This window comes from Centroberyx gerrardi, chromosome 23 (assembly GCF_048128805.1).
Source record: "Centroberyx gerrardi isolate f3 chromosome 23, fCenGer3.hap1.cur.20231027, whole genome shotgun sequence".
NCBI classification, from domain to species: Eukaryota; Metazoa; Chordata; class Actinopteri; order Beryciformes; family Berycidae; genus Centroberyx; species Centroberyx gerrardi.
The window spans coordinates 1,368,945-1,388,007 of NC_136019.1; the positions used below are offsets into that span (position 1 = coordinate 1,368,945).

Below are 19,063 nucleotides of genomic sequence, written 5' to 3' on the forward strand. Positions count from 1 at the left end.
GCTAAATTATGATTGAATAATATAATGTGAACCCATGCTTAAAATGTATGGTGCTGTGAGGGGCTTTGAAGCACATAATCAGAAAATTAACAGTGAATCTACATCTGAGAGTTGGTCTCCATTTACTTCATTTGCAAAATAACAGTATTTGTACTCTAATGTCTACTAATGTGCTAATGGACTAATGTAAATGAGTAATATCTTCTGATTTTCAACCATAACATCAACTATTAAACAACACTAACGGAATCCAGCAGCTACTGAAGCCCGAGTGAAACTTCAGTTCACTGTAAAACGGAAAGTTAGCTCTGACAGCAGTCCTCACTGATCCATGTGAACCAACAGTAAGGAGGTCAAGGGTCAGAGGTCACAGCACCCAGAGAGTAGATGTAACAAACACTCCTGTGATCCTACACTGATCATGGATGATAGAAAAGAACTACAGCTTAAGAAACTGAGTAAAAAGCAGCAATGCGACTGCAAAAAAACGCCAAAAAACTTGTATGTAACACGCAGCCAAAATTAATGAATTATTGATAGTAAATGAGTAACGCTCCATTCCATCAACACCCGAAAACTTTTTGCACGCTCAGCTTAAGTTTCCCTCGCTAATTAAAGGTTAAAAGAGAGAGAAAAATGAGAACTAGTAGAGGGAAGGGAAAGGCTTCGTCGGTCAGTATCCGTTGCGGGCGAACCACTGCGCTCTGGCGACCACGTCGTTGGCGAAGTCGGCGAACGGCGTGTTCCTGTCCAGGTCCTCGTACGGCAGGTCGGTAACCCGCTCTGGACCCGCGATGTAGGCAGCGAGCCCTCCTGAAACACACACACACACACACACACACACACACACACACAAATGAATATAAAATTCAGTTGGAGCTTCTTCTACAGATGTCAGGGATTGGCTGGTGGATGTTCAACAAATTGCGAGCGATAATATTAGAGAATATTGCAGTATTTAGTGAATATCGCAATATTTCCCGCAGTATCAAATCGCGCCATGACACCATGTGTTGCTTTGATCACAAGTGTGCAAACTTTTACCTATGAACCTATAATCTACTAGTGGTAGGATAGTAAAGAAAAACAAAAATAATCATAGAAAATGATTATAATGATGATTATTGAATAGCAGGAATGAGCAAATTACACCAAATGGCCAATGTTTACTTCAGTTCTTTAACGTTAAGATCAAATTTCTGGGTATATTAATACTACTAATAGTACTAATTAATAGCCTAGGAATTTCCTGTAATTTACCCCCCCCCCCCCTCACCTTTGAGCTGCTGCTCTTTGCTCCACTGGCTCTTCATCCTGCACATGGTCTTGATGGCCTGGATGAGGATGGTGGTTCCTTCGTCCACGTGTTCCTCCGTGAACGGGTCGCCCTTCACCGGGTGGTACGCCTTGTTCACCTGCACCCAGACCGCCCGTCCCATGTCCCATTCACCGTGAGCAGAGGGGCTTCAATCCAAAACGCTGTGTATGCATTTTATCACAAAGTCCACACACACACACACACACTGGGGCTGAATCCATCGCTGGTGGACATTTCTGTACCAGTGTTTTCTTTCTAAATTATCTTTATCGCTGGTAATTTTAAGTCACGATTAAATTTAAAAAATCAAATTTTCCAAGCCATGATATACACCTATTTAACAATAAATGGCATTTTTATATCAAAATCCTATTACTGTTACCATAACAACCACCTAGTAACACCCTAGCTACTACTACTATTACTATTACTACTTTTACTACTGTTGTTAGGATACTAGGACTACTTTTTAAAATATTACTTATTCTTCAATCTATAATATTATTGATTTGATCTGTTGATTGAACTACAGGACGTTTGGCTATGAAATGAATTGCTGAAGCTCCAAGTAATACAATTCTAAACACATTTAAACTCTTTGTAATGAATTCAACTTTCTGACTTTCTGACAATGTCAAAATGCCTCTTCCTTGCACATTTCACAGCTACATTACATGCTCTATATGTGATGACGACTGTTTGACATGAGGATGTAAACTCGCCCAACCCTAAAACACACACACACACACACACACACACACACACACACCTGCATCAGGCCGTAGCAGTTTGGGTCCTTCTGTCCGTAGCCGTCTGTCCTCAGCAGCTTTCCCGCCCGCGACTGTCTGGAGATTATAGCAGCTATCAGGGCCGGGTGGACGCCAAGCCTGGAGGAGAGGAGGAGAGGAGAGGAGGAGAGGAGAGGAGGAGAGGAGAGAGAGGAGAGGAGAGGAGGGGAGGAGAGAGAGGAGGGGAGGAGAGGAGAAGAGGAGAGGAAGAGAGAGGAGAGGAGGAGAGGAGGAGAGGAGGAGAGGAGAGGAGAGGAGAGGAGAGGAAGAGAGGAGGGAGGAGAGAAGAGGAGAGGAGGAGAGAGGAGGAGAGGAGAGGAAGAGAGAGGAGAGGAGGAGAGGAAGAGAGGAGGAGAGAGGAGAGGAGAGGAAGAGAGAGGAGAGGAGGAGAGAGGAGGAGAGGAGAGGAGAGGAGGAGAGGAGAGGAGAGGAAGAGAGAGGAGAGGAGGAGAGGAAGAGAGAGGAGGGGAGGAGAGGAGAAGAAGAGAGAGGAGAGGAGGAGAGAGGAGAGGAGGAGAGGAAGAGAGAGGAGGAGAGGAGGAGAGGAGGAGAGGAAGAGAGAGGAGAGGAAGAGAGGAGAGGAAGAGAGAGGAGAGGAGAGGAGGAGAGGAGAGGAGGAGAGGAAGAGAGAGGAGGGGAGGAGAGAGGAAGAGAGAGGAGAGGAGAAGAGGAAGAGAGAGGAGAGAGGAGAGGAAGAGAGAGGAGAGGAGGAGAGGAAGAGAGAGGAGAGGAAGAGAGAGGAGAGGAAGAGAGAGGAGAGGAGGAGAGGAGGAGAGGAAGAGAGAGGAGAGGAGGAGAGGAAGAGAGAGGAGGGGAGGAGAGGAGAAGAAGAGAGAGGAGAGGAGGAGAGAGGAGAGGAGGAGAGGAAGAGAGAGGAGGAGAGGAGGAGAGGAAGAGAGAGGAGAGGAAGAGAGAGGAGAGGAAGAGAGGAGAGGAAGAGAGAGGAGAGGAGAGGAGGAGAGGAGAGGAGGAGAGGAAGAGAGAGGAGGGGAGGAGAGAGGAAGAGAGAGGAGAGGAGAAGAGGAAGAGAGAGGAGAGAGGAGAGGAAGAGAGAGGAGAGGAGGAGAGGAGAGGAAGAGAGAGGAGAGGAAGAGAGAGGAGAGGAGGAGAGGAGAGGAGGGGAGGAGAGAGGAAGAGAGAGGAGGGGAGGAGAGGAGAGGAGAGGAAGAGAGAGGAGAGGAGGGGAGGAGAGAGGAGAGGAGAGAGGAGAGGAAGAAAGAGGAGAGGAGGAGAGAGGAGGAGAGGAGAGGAGAGAGGTGTTGGGGTAACCAAAATTTAAATGCTACAAAAGAGAAAAAGATCAGATGCAATACTGAATTTTATAAACCTTCGATACTTTCACCAAATGTATTCTGCCAGCTGAAACTGAGAAACAACAGAACTAACAAAACTACTGGAGCGAGGCAGAGGAGTCGTCTCCACCGGGCTCTCACTGGTTTACAGTCATTAGACAGAGGTATCACAATTAATTTGGCAATGATAGATTGATGATTAACAATGCGAGTGTAAGTAGAGTGTAGTAGAGTATAGTAGAGTAGAGCGGTACGTACTTGTCTCCCACGCTGGTGATGGTTTCTTTGTACCTCTCCATCTCCTTCAGGTCTTCCTTGGCGAGCTCCTCAGAGGCTTCAACTCCTTCATGTAGAAAATCGGTATTCTATCAATTATTGCAATAACAGTTATGAGAGTGATCATCCTGTAATGTAGCTGTAACTGTAGAGCCCCCCCCACCACACACACACACACACACACACATTTGGTCTGTTTTTTGTTTTTCCTGTTTGTTTTTTTTCTTATTTTTTTTCTTTTCTTTTCTTTTTCTTCTAAATTGCATCAAATTTCTAGGCCATTAATAATAATAATAATTTTTATTATTAACACCTGAGAAATTTGATCTTACTTTTCAATCATTGGAGAAAGAAAAACAGCCATTTAGTGTAATTTGCTCATTCCTGCCATTTCCAGGGAAAACAGGCTGATTGTGGAAAAGGAAACTCACTTGAAGTAAAAAATGACAAATTTGTCATTACAACTATGATTGCTTTTGTTTTTTTTATTATCCTACCACTAGTAGATTAGATGTTTATAAGTTTAAAAGCTTGTGATCTAATCAACACACGGCGCAGCGGCCGGGTGGGGACGGTATTTGTTATCGTGGAAAAAATATTGCGATATTCACAAAATATTGTGGTATTCGATATTATGGAATATGGGCCCCGGCCTCGGTGCGGCGTTACCTCTGCTGTACAGCTGGTTTGCAGTGGCGGTGACGGCAGAAGCGCCTGTTGTGTCGATCTTGGTGACGTCTCCATACACTGAAACACACAATGTGCTCTGATGAAGCTCGTTCATTTACAATTACAGTAACGCTGGGCGTTGTTGGTCATATCTCAGTACAAATACCAGTTTTGACCCAGATCCTCTTACAGTGTCCTCTTACCCAATCTGCCTCGTCTACTTTTACTGCAATTAGTGATTTCCTACATTTCCCAGAATGACTTTCAAATCCCAACCTGTCTCTCTGCTGCATTGCATTCTGGTCTCTCTCCTGCTCCTGTGGGTGGAGAAATTTGGTCTCTCTGCCTCTTTTTTACGATGAATTTCTCCCTGTATGATTGTTGAGCGTCTGCATTTATGGCGTCTGACGCTCTGTAAAGGTCATTTGCTTGAAAGCCATTCTGAATAAGTCTGACTTGACCCCCGAGTCCAGAAGCAGTGCTTACCTGTGTATCTCTGATCATCTGCAAAAAAAAAAAACAGAGAACAGCAGTTTCATCCACCGTTTCATTCTCAGTTGATAATGTCTCTAAACACAGCTGTGGTGGAAGTGTGACTTACCTGGGATCAGCCTTTGCTCTGAGGAAAGAACAGAGAGTCTGTCAGTATTTCAATGCTATATAGTAATAATATCCATCACATTGCATATCCGATATAATAATACAGCAATTCTGTACTATCCAAGCATAAGCCAGGAAATATAAAAAGCCTTTGTATTGGGACAGGGATCTTAATGCTACTACTGCTACTACTACTACTAAAAATAATACTAAAAATATAAAATTGTCATATTGTTTTGCATCAGTACTCTTCATTTCCATTCTAAATACTTAAAAACAGAGAAAGTCGTCCATCTCACCGCTCTCTCTTCTGCTGTCATCTCTGACCAGTCTGATGAAACTCACTGCAACGAGACACACAGAACCGGCTTTTACTTCAAGATGTAAAAAATTATGTTACTATTTATGATCTCTCAATGTGAGTAATCCAACATTTGAGTTTTGTTCCAAACTGAGGTATTCAAAAACTTTGCGATAGTTTTAATGGTTGGAATTTTAAATAACCATTAAAGGTACACTGTTCTCCGGAAGGAAAAGTAATGGGATTCTGATATAAAAATACAAGAAAATAACAATTTTTCACTTCATTGTGATTTATATTATTATTAGTATTTGTAATCATCAAACATTTACAATCAGAAATCACTGGTAATCAGATTACCATAATCCTATTACATGTAATCAGTTCTCCTAAGTGACACCAGACTGACCGACCTTTCAGACTCAGCAGCGCTAAACGAATCTTCTGGATAGTCGTCACTGGAATGAGAAACGCCGTGACAGCGATGCCGGTGAAGATCCCAGAGATGAAAATGCCAACCTGAATAAATGAAATACCAGCAGGCCCCGCCTCCGCAGGAACAGACTGATCTGTGGGAAACAAAACCGTCAGTCAAACACTTACTCAGCCTTTCTAGGATTTTGAATAATCCGACTGCTATTACTGCAGCCTAATGTGCTGTAAACATCACTTTGTTGACGCCATTATAAAAAATAAAAAAATAGTGTTTTTTTTTCCTTTTTTGGGGGGAATTTTATTTTATTTCTTTGAAATTATATCAAATTTCTAGGCTATTAATAGTAATAATTGCGATATTATTAGGATTTGATAATATTGAATATCGGCCCAATCCTAATAATTATTAAGAAGGTACATTTATACAGCTCTTGACAAATTTAAAGTCCTTTAAAATAAAAATAAAGAAAAAACAAATATTAAAATCAGCTATAATAAAGGGAAAAGTCTTCATGGCCCAGAATCCTTATTGGACTCCAAACAAAACAAATTAACAAAACTATTACAGCACACTGTGAGCAAGTTGTATTAATTGTATTATTTTTACCAGTGAAACGAATCTTAGTCTCTTTCGTCAGGTTCAGGTCCGCTATCTCTGTTCTACAGGTGAAAATTTCATTGGCTGAGATCCCTAAGAGAAAAAAAAACACACAAGGAGGGGTCAGACTGCTAGGAAAAGAAAACCAGGAGAGGTCAAACCACTAGAAGAAAGAAACCAGGAGAGGTCAAACCACTAGAAGAAAGAAACCAGGAGAGGTCAAACCACTAGAAGAAAGAAACCAGGAGAGGTCAAACCATTCGTTTCATGAAATGAAGTAGCGAGTTTCACAAAACAAAACAAAACGAGGGACAGTAAAGTCTGGTTGAATTTACCTGGAGCTGCTGCTGCGCTCAGGCTGCTGCTGACGGAGTAGAGTCCGTCGGCTCGCTCGGCCGTCTCCGTGGCTCCGGCGGGCAGGACGGTTCCCCCGCCGCCCAGCCATGACATCACCGGCGCCGGGGACCAGCCGCCGGACTCGCAGCGCAGAGACAGCCGACCGTCTGCGGCCCGAGAGACGGAGAGGAGCGGCTCGGACACCGCGGCTGAGAAACAACAGGATCACAAAACTGCTGAGCTGCCGCATTAAGGACTTAAAGGGATAGAGAGCCTAAGTCCCTCCCTGGGACCTTATTTCGGAAAAAATATGTACGGTAGTCAACATATGATGTTTTGTCAGTTTAAAAGATGATTTTGCACATCAAGAAAGTCGCAGTTTGTAGTAAAACCGTTGAAGTATAAGACTGTGAAAATACGTAATTAGAAAGACGACACATGTGCCATGAATTACACATATGATGTTTTGTCAATTTAAAAGATAATTTTGCAAGTCAGGAAAGTTGCAGTTTGTCGTAAAACAGTAAAGTAACGTTTAGTTTTGTGTGAAACCGCTCAGTGAACTACATCTCTCGTCTCGCACGATATACGTCACCGACACCAACATGGAAGGAAACACAGGAAACACACAGGCATCGTTAACGTTAGCCCCCACTGTACTAAAACTATCCTAAACCAGTTTAAATCCGTTCTTCCTGTCTACCTTCCAGGTTGTGTATAATCCTCCTGCTCTCTGAGAGGGACTGAGCTTCAGGCTCTGGGTAGCTCGTGGAGAGAGGAAGTTATGACGTCACTTACGCCACTTTTGGGTGTGTCGTCTTTCTAATTACGTATTTTCAGTCTTATACTTCAACAGTTTTACTACAAACTGCGACTTTCTTGATGTGCAAAATCATCTTTTAAATTGACAAAACATCATATGTGTAATTCATGGCACAATTCAAACGGGATAAAACAATTATTTGTCTCTCGCCGTCGACTACCGTACATATTTTTTCCAAAATAAGGTCCCATGGTGGTCCACCGGAAGGGGAGGGACTTAGGCTCTCTATAGTTCGCCCAAACATTACAATTCTATCGGATGAGTGTAGATAATGACCGAATTTAAATTTTTGGGTGAACTATCCCTTTAAATTCAGAGACAAACTGTCAGAAACCTCCATTTTAATTTGTGGGTTTTATGTCTCTTGATTTGCTTTTGAATCGTCGTTTAAGAAACGTCTTATGTGTGTGTGTCTGTGTGTATGTTCAAATCTTTTAAGTTTTCTTTTATTCTTGCATTTTTATTCCTGTCTTTTTTTTCTGTAAAGCACTTTGGCACAAACTTTTTTTTTCATTTTTTAAAGTGCTATATAAATTAACTTGAAATTTTAAACTTGAATGTCTTGATTTGCTCACATTATTATGTTTTACTGTTGATTTTGATCAGTTTTGTTATTATTTACCTACACTGTAAACAGCTTTATAACTGTGTGCTTCACAACTGCTATATAAAATGACAATGATTATTATTATCATGATTATAATTATTATTATTATGAAATCAAGGGTCCCTACTGAAAACTAGAAATGTATAATCTTCATTTTTTTTTATTTTAAATGTATAATCTTTGTATAATCGTAGTACAATTTGCAGTTTAAGTTATTTTCAACATCTACTCGATTTGTTAATCTAATTTTTTCAATATATTTTAATGTACAAGTTAAAATGTATAATCTTGTATGTTTGTACAGTATTTCTGTCTTACCAACAAAGAGACGCACAGTCGCTTCTCTCTCCTCTTTGGTCTCTCTCAGGCGAACGCGGCACCTGGTCAGGACAAGAAGACGAAGAACATTCTCAACAAATCTCTCAGTCTATAATTCAGTCTTCAAAACCTTGTGTGTGTTAAAATAAGTGGAAAAATCTCAAAGTGGGATGAGATCATTTCACTTGTTTCCATTGCACAATCCCGATTATTCTGGGTTATTAATCTCGATGATATTGTGATCACGGTTATTAGTGACGACCAGCAATCATTTGGAGAGTAAAATTATTACTAATTGCACTCCTTCTAATGGCAATCTGATCATTTTCAACTACAGCAGAAACACTGGTAACACTTTACAATAAGGGTCACTAAGTTAAGGCTTAGCTAATGCTTAATAAGCATTAACTAACCCTTAATTAACAGTTAACTAATGTGTCTGGTAATCAGTTCATGTTAACTAAGGTATTCATTTATACATTATTTAATAGTCATCTTTATAAACTATTAAATAATGTATAAATTCATACCTTAGTTAACATGAACACCATTAGTAAATTACACATTAGTTAACTGTTAATTAAGGGTTAGTTAATGCTTATTAAGCATTAACTAACCCTTATTAAGCATTAAATAACCCTTAACTTAGTGACCCTTATTGTAAAGTGTTACCGAAACACTTAATGAAATGAAATGTTTTGTTATTGCCAATATAGTATCTGCTAATATTCTGACTATTAGTCATGGATAATTAAAATAATTTTAATATATCATTATACACATAACCACAATTGTGCAACCCTGCTAGTTTCATGAATTTCCTCAACTCGTGTGAGTTAATTAATTATAATTAATTATTATTAATTATAATTAATACCAGTCCACATGTCTGCCTTGTTTCAAGGTATTGTGATTTGTATGAAGAAGGGTAACATCATCAACTGGACATTACTGTTGAGTTAGAGCAGGCAGAGAGCATTCAACAAAAACACAGATTAAAATTAAAATGTCATCCCATACTTGTAAGTGCCGCTGTCCTGCCGCCGGACGTGGGACAGCTTCAGAGACAAACCGTCTTCCAACATGGCCGTCCTGCCCTGGTACTCCCTGTCTTTCTCCCTCGGCAGCTCTATCCCGCTGCGGGAGACGTACAGCGTCCGCGGCGGCGTCACGTCCACCCGGCTCCACTCCACCGCCGCCACGTCCGGCTGGCCCGCCGGCGGGTCGAGGCGACAAGGCAGGGTGACGTCATCACCGACAAGAGCCACGGCCGGCTGAGACGAGCCAAGCGGCGTAGCCTTAGCTGGAAATAGGTAAAAAAAAAAAAAAACATGAAACATGACATGAAAATCTGGGTGGTGAAAGTGGATGAGTAACGTCCATGAACCGGTTCTTTAGAGTTGACCATAAATCACCATAAAATGACATATAGCATTAATATAGCAACAATAGCATTTTTATACAGAAACAGAAAAATGTCTGTAAAACATACCACTCTATGAAGTTTTTACAACACAAATTATCTTTGGGAAGAATACCAAACAGGCTTGCAGTATGCTAGTTTTATCTTTATATTTACAATCTAAAGGATTCAAGGAATCATAAAGAGTAAGGAGACCATATGCCCTTTCAGAAAAAAAACATGAATTTCCCATGTGATAAGAGAGAGCACAAGGGACACACACACACACACACACACACACACACACACACACACACACACACTCCTGTAGCCTACTCTCTGCAAAGTACACCATCTGGTTTTCGTCGGCTGTTGCTCCCACAGTGTCAGCAAACTCTTATCAAGTGAACTATAGTTGTCTTTCTTCCAAATCCCATTCATATTTTCCATACGGATTTGGACTACAACACTGCTAAGTACTGAGCCTACACATTAAACTAATTAGCCCACAGTCTGCTGTCAGTAGCAGCCATTTTGGCTCCACAGTCCTTAGTCATGCCCGTTGCCAAGTAACCGCGTTCCTCACCGTGCTGGAGTTAGAGAGGTCAAGGTCTGTGGCATCAGTCTGTAGCCAAACAACTGAGGCCTATAGCACACTTTGCTGTGAATGTTTCCTCACTCAAAACAACGTTATTTAAATATCTAAACTTCGGCAGTAGTTTAGACTCCATGTTTAAATTAACCTCTGCTTTACCGCAGTGTTGAAATAAAGATTAGCATAACATACTTGATTTTCAGTGCGAATGACGCATGTACGGTGATTAGCCGGGTTAGCTTCTTTGGAACAGTCTCGCCAAACTCCATTAAGAAATCAGTCAGTTTAATGTTGGTGTGCTTATCGAAACGTTACCTTGCCTGTAGAACATGAATGTGAACCTTAACCGAACCGTTACGGTCTTCTGGCAGATTCGGATTACAAATGCTCCACTAAACTACACTTTATATCGATAAAACTCAACTTTTAGAACTGATTGCGTCTACGCACTACCGCCCTCCATGTGCAGTTTGGTGGAAGATTGTGGGAATAAGCGAAATAAAGTTGAAATATTATTAAAATAAGCGCTGCTTGCTGTATTAGATGCAAGCCGAATTGAAGAGTGGATCGTGACAGTTCTTTAAAGTTCTTAATTCATCTTTTAAGACGTGTGTACATTTGCCAGTAAGCAAAACGACAAGAAACTGCCATACTTTTGAACGGAGTTTGGTGTCACATGCTCTCTCTCCATACAAGATAACGGATAACGGTGCACTGCCCATCATACACAGCTGCTGTTACTTCAATTTACAAATGTAGTTTATATGCACAATTTACATATGCAAATCATACTGACCTGCCGACAGGAAGATCACAATGCTGCAAAACTGAACAAAACTAAATTCCATCCGCTTCATTGTGAGAAAACACGTAAACAAACATTACAGGCTGACCACAGAAACTGAAATGGTTACGTGGTTGTATTGCTTTACTTTCGCTTTCTACATTCGGAGGGAGGGAGGGGGGAAGGGGGATTGGCCAATGACGTTGTCTGAAACCTCCCCGACGCGGCCATGTTTTACTACCAACAGATTACATTACAAAAAGTCACAAATAAACATATTAGAGAGTGTTTAGAGAGTGTTAGAGAGTAGAGTGAAAATGTTTTTGGAACTCATATTTTATAGACGCAAAGAGAGTTTGTAGCCTATCTCTTCTGCATCTCAAACAAAATAACAGAAGTTCACTTAAAGATTTTGCACAATATATAGGAATAAAAGTAAGAGCAGAGTGTGCAAAAAACATCTTTTACACTTTGTTCTCTCTCTCTCTCTCTCTCTCTCTCTCTCTCTCTCTCTCTCTCGCTCTCTCTCTCTCTCTCTCTCAGCTGGTACACTGCATATTACTGTATCTACTCACTATACAGTAGAAATACATCTTCTTTTACTCATTTATCTGGCTCTTGTATCCAGACAGACTTCCACTGAGGTCAACAGGAGAATCAACTTCATTTCCTAGAAGATCAACCAACAGAAAGAAGGTGAAAGGTCAGAGGTCACAGCACAGTGACTATGTGTACACCACTTGGTGTGAAGCTTTAATCCAAAGCACTTTACACTACAGTGACTAGATGCTGAGCCACACAGGCTACAGGACTATTGATGTTACTATTAGTATTTCTGGCAGTATTAGTACTAGTACTGATAGTGGCATTAGTAATAGCAGTAGTAGTACTAGTAGTAGCAGTCGTACTTGTAATAGTATTAGTATTAGTAGTGATAGTAGTAGCAGTAGTAATCATTGTAGTAGTAGTTGCAGTAGTAGTAGTAGTAGTAGTGGTAGTAGTAGTATCACTATTAGTGTTATTAGTATTTGTTGTGATGCCAATCTGCTAGTTTGGGATTAGATGTAGTACATAAAATGGCCACTAGAGGGCAGCATGTATCAACTGTGGTTTGAAATTAAACAGTGAATGACTTTCACTGGCTGAGAAACACAGAACCAACTGTAAAGACCTTCTGTTTTTATCTTCACTCCTCTGTCCTGTCTCACAGAATGAAGAGGATGAAATTCTTCAAAAGATTTCAAGAGCAAAATCCACATCATCCACAGTCTGAAGGATTCCTGCTGTGCTTCCAGCAGTCCCATCGTGTGGTTTCACTCTGTTAACAACTTTTCAAATGATAAACTTTATTTCCATAGCAGTTGTCTTGTGCAAAGTACAAAGTGCTTCACACTTAAAAGAATAAAACACACACACATGTTCACATATAGGACACACACAGGACATACATTACATAAAGACAAAGTTACAAGAAGCAAAACAAGACCAACAAAACATCATAAACAAAGAGACAAACAAGTCAATAAAAGTGAGTGAGACAGTAGAGACAGTAGAGTCAGTAGAGACAGTTGAGACAGTAGAGTCAGTAGAGACAGTAGAGACAGTAGAGACAGTTGAGGCAGTAGAGACAGTAGAGACAGTTGAGGCAGTAGAGACAGTAGAGTCAGTAGAGACAGTAGAGTCAGTAGAGACAGTAGAGACAGTAGAGACAGTAGAGACAGTCGAGTCAGTAGAGTCAGTAGAGACAGTAGAGACAGTAGAGACAGTAGAGACAGTCGAGTCAGTAGAGACAGTAGAGACAGTTGAGGCAGTAGAGACAGTAGAGTCAGTAGAGACAGTAGAGTCAGTAGAGGCAGTAGAGACAGTAGAGACAGTCGAGTCAGTAGAGACAGTAGAGACAGTAGAGGCAGTAGAGGCAGTAGAGACAGTAGAGACAGTAGAGACAGTAGAGACAGTAGAGGCAGTAGAGACAGTAGAGTCAGTAGAGACAGTCGAGACAGTAGAGACAGTAGAGTCAGTAGAGTCAGTAGAGACAGTAGAGACAGTCGAGACAGTAGAGACAGTTGAGGCAGTAGAGACAGTAGAGTCAGTAGAGACAGTCGAGACAGTAGAGACAGTAGAGTCAGTAGAGTCAGTAGAGACAGTAGAGACAGTAGAGTCAGTAGAGACAGTAGAGACAGTAGAGTCAGTAGAGACAGTGGAGACAGTAGAGACAGTAGAGTCAGTAGAGACAGTAGAGACAGTAGAGACAGTAGAAAGGAGGGAGTCTGAATGCATTAAGTTGTGTTTCTAATAAACATTATTTGTCCATGTAGACAAATAATGTTTATTAGAAATACAACTAGAAACCAAAACACATTCTGAAGAATATCTCTCTCTCTCTCTCTCTCTCTCTCTCTCTCTCTCTCTCTCTCACACACACACACACACACACAGGAGGAGTTTCCTGTAAGTGGGCGGGCCGCAGGCGGGAGCAGGAGGGGAGGAGAGAGAGAGGAGGAGGAGGAGAAAAGAAAAGGGAGAGGAAAGAAGGAACGGCCGAGCCGACGTGACACCGTGCTGTAGGCAGCTGTCGCACGACCGGAGAGAGAGAGAGAGAGAGAGAGAGAGAGAGAGAGAGACACAGAGAGAGAGAGGGAGAGAAGAGAGAGAGACAGAGAGAGAGAGGGAGAGAGAGAGAGACAGAGAGAGAGAGAGAGAGAGTTTCACTTCTTTGCTGGGAACTAGAAGCCCTCAAACCTCTGACAGAGAGAGAGAGAGAGAGAGAGAGAGAGAGAGAGAGAGAGAGAGAGAGAGAGGTGTGACTCGTCCACTCAGTGAGTGAGAAGCTTCTTCTTGGACGGATGGAAACCGTTGGAGCTCCTCTAGTCGATTCAACCAATCAATCACTTTAATCGATCAACCGACAAATCTGAACTGATCGATTACAACAGCAGGCCAACTGGAAACTTGGTCAACTGATTGAAGCCTGGTCGATTGATTGGAAGCCTCTTTGACTGATTGGGAGCCTGGTCAATTGATTGGAAGCCTGGTCGATTGATTGAAGCCGGGTTCATTGACTGAAGCCGGGTCGATCGATTGGAAATCTGGTCGACTGATTGAAGCCTGGTCGACTGATCGGAAGCCTGATTGATCGACTGATCGGCGGGCTGCAGGATGAGCGCTGGGGGGGGTGTGGTGTGTGAAGGCTGGCTCCGAAAATCACCGCCGGAGAAAAAACTACGACGCTACGTGAGTTTTTAATATTTTCATTCTGCAAAAAAATACTTTTCACCTCTGATTCAGAACGTGTTTCAAAATATAAACAAACTTAACAAACCTGTATTTCTACCTGCATGACTTTCATCTGAAATACACTTTCAGCACTGGAGATTTGAAAACGTTTGAGAGAAACTGGAAAGTTTGAGACAGTGTGTGTGTGTGTGTGTGTGTGTGTGTGTGTGTGTGTGTGTGTGTGTGCCACTGCGCCTACTGTGCAGTTTTTAATTAAGCTCATAGATAACCTTTCCCCAGTTTTATCAACACACACACTGAGTCATTTCCTGACGTTATAAACCCATAAACCAATAAAACACACAGCAGCTACCAGCCACAGTGGCTTGAGCTTTACTTTGGTCAATAAATAGTACAGTAAGAATAGTATAGGTACTATTTGTATATACAGTAAGTATAGGCTTTATAGATAGATTATTAATCAGTTTAATACTATTTTTTTTATACGATTGAAGTACAAAAACAGTCAAAAGCCAAAGCTATACTCTCTCTAGCTAGCTAGCTAGCTATAGCTTGGTTGCTAGGCAGATAGATAGATAGATAGATAGATAGATAGATAGATAGATAGATAGATAGATAGATGGAAGACTTTATTAATCATTTTCAATAGTCTCCTTGTTTATTTTGGAAGCTGGTGTACAAAAACAGTCAAGACTCAAAGCATGTAGACTTGCTAGCTATTGATAGATAGATAGATAGATAGACAGATAGATAGATAGATAGACAGATAGATAGATAGATAGACAGACAGACAGATAGATAGATAGATAGATAGATAGATAGATAGATAGATAATTTTAATCTGTCTCTATTTTTAGGACACTGGTGCACAGAAACAGTCAAGACTTCTTAAATAAAGAATTTGTCATAAATTATTTATACAGCAATTGAAAGCAGCAGGAGGCTGTTTGTCCAGCAGCAGCAGGACTCACACTTTCCGGTAAAGAGGCAGCTGAGACACACACACACACACACACACACACACACACACACACACACACACACACACGCACACACACACACACACGCCCCGCATAACTGGCATGCCTGGCCAGTGAGTTGAGCTAATCTCATCTCTCTCCTCTCCGTCTCTCATTTCCCCTGTTTCTTTCTTTCTTTCTTTCTTTCTTTCTTTCTTTCTTTCTTTCTTTCTTTCCAGTAGAAAGTCTCTTTCTCTGTCACTCCTTTCCTGTCCCCTTTCCTTTCCTTTTTCCTTTCCTTTCCTCCTCTTTTCCTTCCTTTCCCTCTCTTTTCCTTAACTTTCCGTCTCTCTTTTAATTTTGTTTCCTTTCCTCCTTTCCTTTCCTCTTCTCTCCTGAATTATCTCCAGTCTTGGTGGGTTAGACAGGAAAGCGAGGGAGGAGAGGAAGGGTTGTTTGTGTTTTTGTTTAGAGAGAGAGAGAGAGAGAGAGAGAGAGAGAGAGAGAGATAGAGAGATAGAAACCACAGTCTTCTCCTGCAGCAGTTGGTTCAGTGCCTTGCTCGGACCGGATCTTCCTGGTCTGGATTTGAACCAGCAACCTTCCATCTGAAAACTAAACTCCCACTCTGACTGAATGATCGACAGCAAACACCGAAACAAATGATGAGACTTGGCAGCGAATGGTAACTGTTTGAATTTTGAAGACTTCATTACCCAGAAATCCTCTAAGGTGACGTCAGGAACTCTTACGCTGTTTGAAAATCGGGAATTCTGACTAACCCTGCTACGAAAAAAGCGGTAGAACGGCTCTTCAAGTCTGAATCCCGACTAGGAAGTTTTCCGTTTCTGTTTTCAGTTTCACGTCAACATGGAGACAAACACTGTAAACTCCACACAACATCCCTGTTAACATGTTTATAATCTTCAAAATACACTTCAGTTCCGTTTTCAGCAACACACGACCTTAAATCAATTAAAACACCCGTGTGGTAAAAGGTTAAAGACGAGATGAAATGAAAAATGCCTTTTTAACCCTTTTAGATCACATCCCCGGTCATATTGTGCACCTATTTAACAATATATGCCAAAAAAAATACCAAAAATCAATTTCATTGTATTCTTATATCAAAATTCAATCATGTTTTCTTCCTGTAAAACAAAATATGCCGTGTGCTTACGTAAGCATGCCCGTAACTAATTTCAACCAATAATATCATGACATCCACCCATCAATCAATCTTCAACTTTTAGCGCACAGAGCTAAGAGGCTAAGATTCATTAGTTAGCTAGCTAGCAACAGCACGGTACTTCGGTGTGTCTTCGGGTGTTATGACACGCCCACTTTTCAACGTTCAAATCAAATTCCTCCCAACGTTACGTCCCGCCTGTCTTTCCTGTTTCACTCGGAAATACGTCACGATACGGAAGTTAGATACTCTGAAATGCCGTTTCATCTCGACTTTAAATGTATGAATTTGAAATGTAAAGTTGCTAACGTTCTATGCTAACTAGCTAGCTAACGTTGCGAAATATCACTGACATAAAATTAGCTGTTGCACAGGGAAGAGTATTTTAGGTGGGGCAAAGAAAACCAAAGCAAAACAAAAAGAACATGAGGACGGATAAAAGTTCCGGACTTGACCGACGGGAACGAAGGGAAAACCCCAAGATGCATTGCGGGAACGGCGCATCACGTCCAAACCACAGACTGTAAACCAGATGGAGCAGTGAGTGTGACGTCGCACCTCGGCTTCTGAAGGGTTTTGAATACCTGGAGATTGGGTTTACGGTCGCCGCCATGTTGACATTGTTTGGAGGGGCAGAGGGGCGGAGCCAAGGTGGAGGGGGCGGAGTTTGAGTCTACTATAGAGCTCAACAGTGACCGCCCAGTTTTGAACGGCTCCGGTTCCAGGAAGTGAATTTCCCATTCATTCCTCCATTGACGTTTCAGAAAAATTAAGTTTTAAGCCTGTAACCAAGCCAACCAACTATGAGATAAATCGTGACCATAAAACATTTGATTCGGAGCAAAAAAAAAAAAATTGGAAAATGGGAAAAAAACAAAAAAAAAAACAACTTTGCCTTTTTTTCTGTTTTCCAAATTTTTTTGCTCCGAATCAAATGTTTTATGGTCACGATTCATCTCGTAGTTGGTTGGCTTGGTTCCAGGCTTAAAACTCTTTATATAAGGATTTTCTGAAACGTCAATGGAGGGATGAATGGGAAATTCACTTCCTGGCGACCATTCATCGGCGACCTGTCAGTCACTAGGAAAACAACCCTGTTTTATAACAGTTATATCCAGTTAATGACACAATTATTTAGAAAATCTCCATAAGGACACACATTAGAAGAAGTGAAATTAGCTGCTGAGACCAAAACCTCTTGTGGAGAAAATGTTTTGACTTTATATTTTATCAGAAGTTGGTTGTGGTCCGCTGACTTCATGCAGCTGGAGGTTTGGAGTCTTTCTGGAACTGGAAACACAAAGAAGAAGAAGAAGAAGAGCTTCCTGTTGGACCAACATGGCTGCCACAGTGTGTGTGTGTGTGTGTGTGTGTGGCTCTGGGTTTCCCTTGCATGATGGTATATACAGCCCAGTGTGTACACACACACACACCGCCTGGCCAGCTGTGTGTCCACTGTCAACACGCCCACACGCACACACACACACACACACACACACACACACTCACACACACACACACACTGGTGGACTACTAGATAAAAGACTGGAGAAACTGGTCCAATGCAACTAGATCTGACTTGACAAAATGGCTCAGCAGGCTGTGTGTGTGTGTGTGTGTGTGTGTGTGTGTGTGTGTGTAATGATGTTAGGTATTGGGCCAAAGTTCATGGAGTTTTCTTCATCATACCCTCCCTGTTCTGTCCCAATCTCTCTCTCTCTCTCTCTCTCTCTCTCTCTCTGTGTGTGTGTGTGTGTGTGTGTGTGTGTGTGTGTGTGTGTGTGTGTACTCTCAGTTATGTAATAAACTAATCCGTCTCAGCTGGGCCTGGTTGGAAGAAGGGGCCTCCCTGAAGATTTAGACACACACACACACACACACACACACACACACACACACACACACACACACAGATTGGCACAGAACAGGCAGGGTATGATGAAGTATGAAGTAAATTCTGCAAATTTCGGTACAATAACAAACGTCATGCACACACACACACACACACACACACACACACACACACACACACACACACAATTTTAAACATTTGGGAGGTCAAACACAGTTTAAGGATATTTAATGATATAAACAGTCTGTCTACCTGCTGCTGCACACACTCAGCAGGACTTTGTGGGCTGTGTGTGTGTGTGTGTGTGTGTGTGTGTGTGTGTGTGTGTGTGTTTGCGTCCTGTGACCCAGACATCACAGGTTCGATCCCTGCAGCAGCCGCGTTTTCCTGTCAGAGCATTGCTTTCATGGAAGAGAGATTCAGCTAAAATAACTGAAATGTGAAATGTTTTGTATTTCTCTAAATTAAAGGGGCAGTAAGTAAACATTTTACCGTAACCATGGTAACAAGCGGGGGTTGTGTCTGTGATAACGGATCAGCTGGTTACAGTTTTCTGATCGCAAAGCATTTGACGCTGCCAAAGGTGAAATACCTGACCATGACATCACTGATGAGATTATTAATGGTTTATTAATGGAAAGTTCCTGTCTCCCTGAATTTTACATTAAATTACAAAGCAAAGAGTCA

General features: G+C 41.6%; 2 protein-coding genes across 2 annotated transcripts in view; one reads left to right on the forward strand and one right to left on the reverse strand.

Moving 5' to 3' along the window:
- Positions 1 to 673: 673 nt before the first annotated feature.
- On the reverse strand, positions 674 to 11,263 carry LOC139922845 (uncharacterized). The gene is made up of 14 exons (XM_071913470.2): positions 11,155 to 11,263; positions 9,382 to 9,664; positions 8,362 to 8,423; positions 6,613 to 6,822; positions 6,287 to 6,370; positions 5,658 to 5,813; positions 5,243 to 5,287; positions 4,945 to 4,962; positions 4,830 to 4,847; positions 4,344 to 4,421; positions 3,657 to 3,741; positions 2,088 to 2,205; positions 1,277 to 1,415; positions 674 to 813 (listed from the first exon to the last, which is right to left on the reverse strand). The coding sequence occupies exons 1-14, from the start codon at positions 11,213 to 11,215 to the stop codon at positions 674 to 676; spliced, it is 1,497 nt and encodes a 498-aa protein (XP_071769571.2). The 5' UTR covers positions 11,216 to 11,263.
- A 2,510-nt stretch (positions 11,264 to 13,773) lies between these two features.
- Positions 13,774 to 19,063, forward strand: part of LOC139922849 (GRB2-associated-binding protein 1-like) — a 22,130-nt gene continuing 16,840 nt past the window's right edge. The window contains exon 1 of the mRNA XM_078291649.1: positions 13,774 to 14,373. Within this exon, the coding sequence (XP_078147775.1) occupies positions 14,299 to 14,373 (75 nt within the window). The 5' untranslated portion in view covers positions 13,774 to 14,298. The remainder of the gene's footprint in view (positions 14,374 to 19,063) is intronic.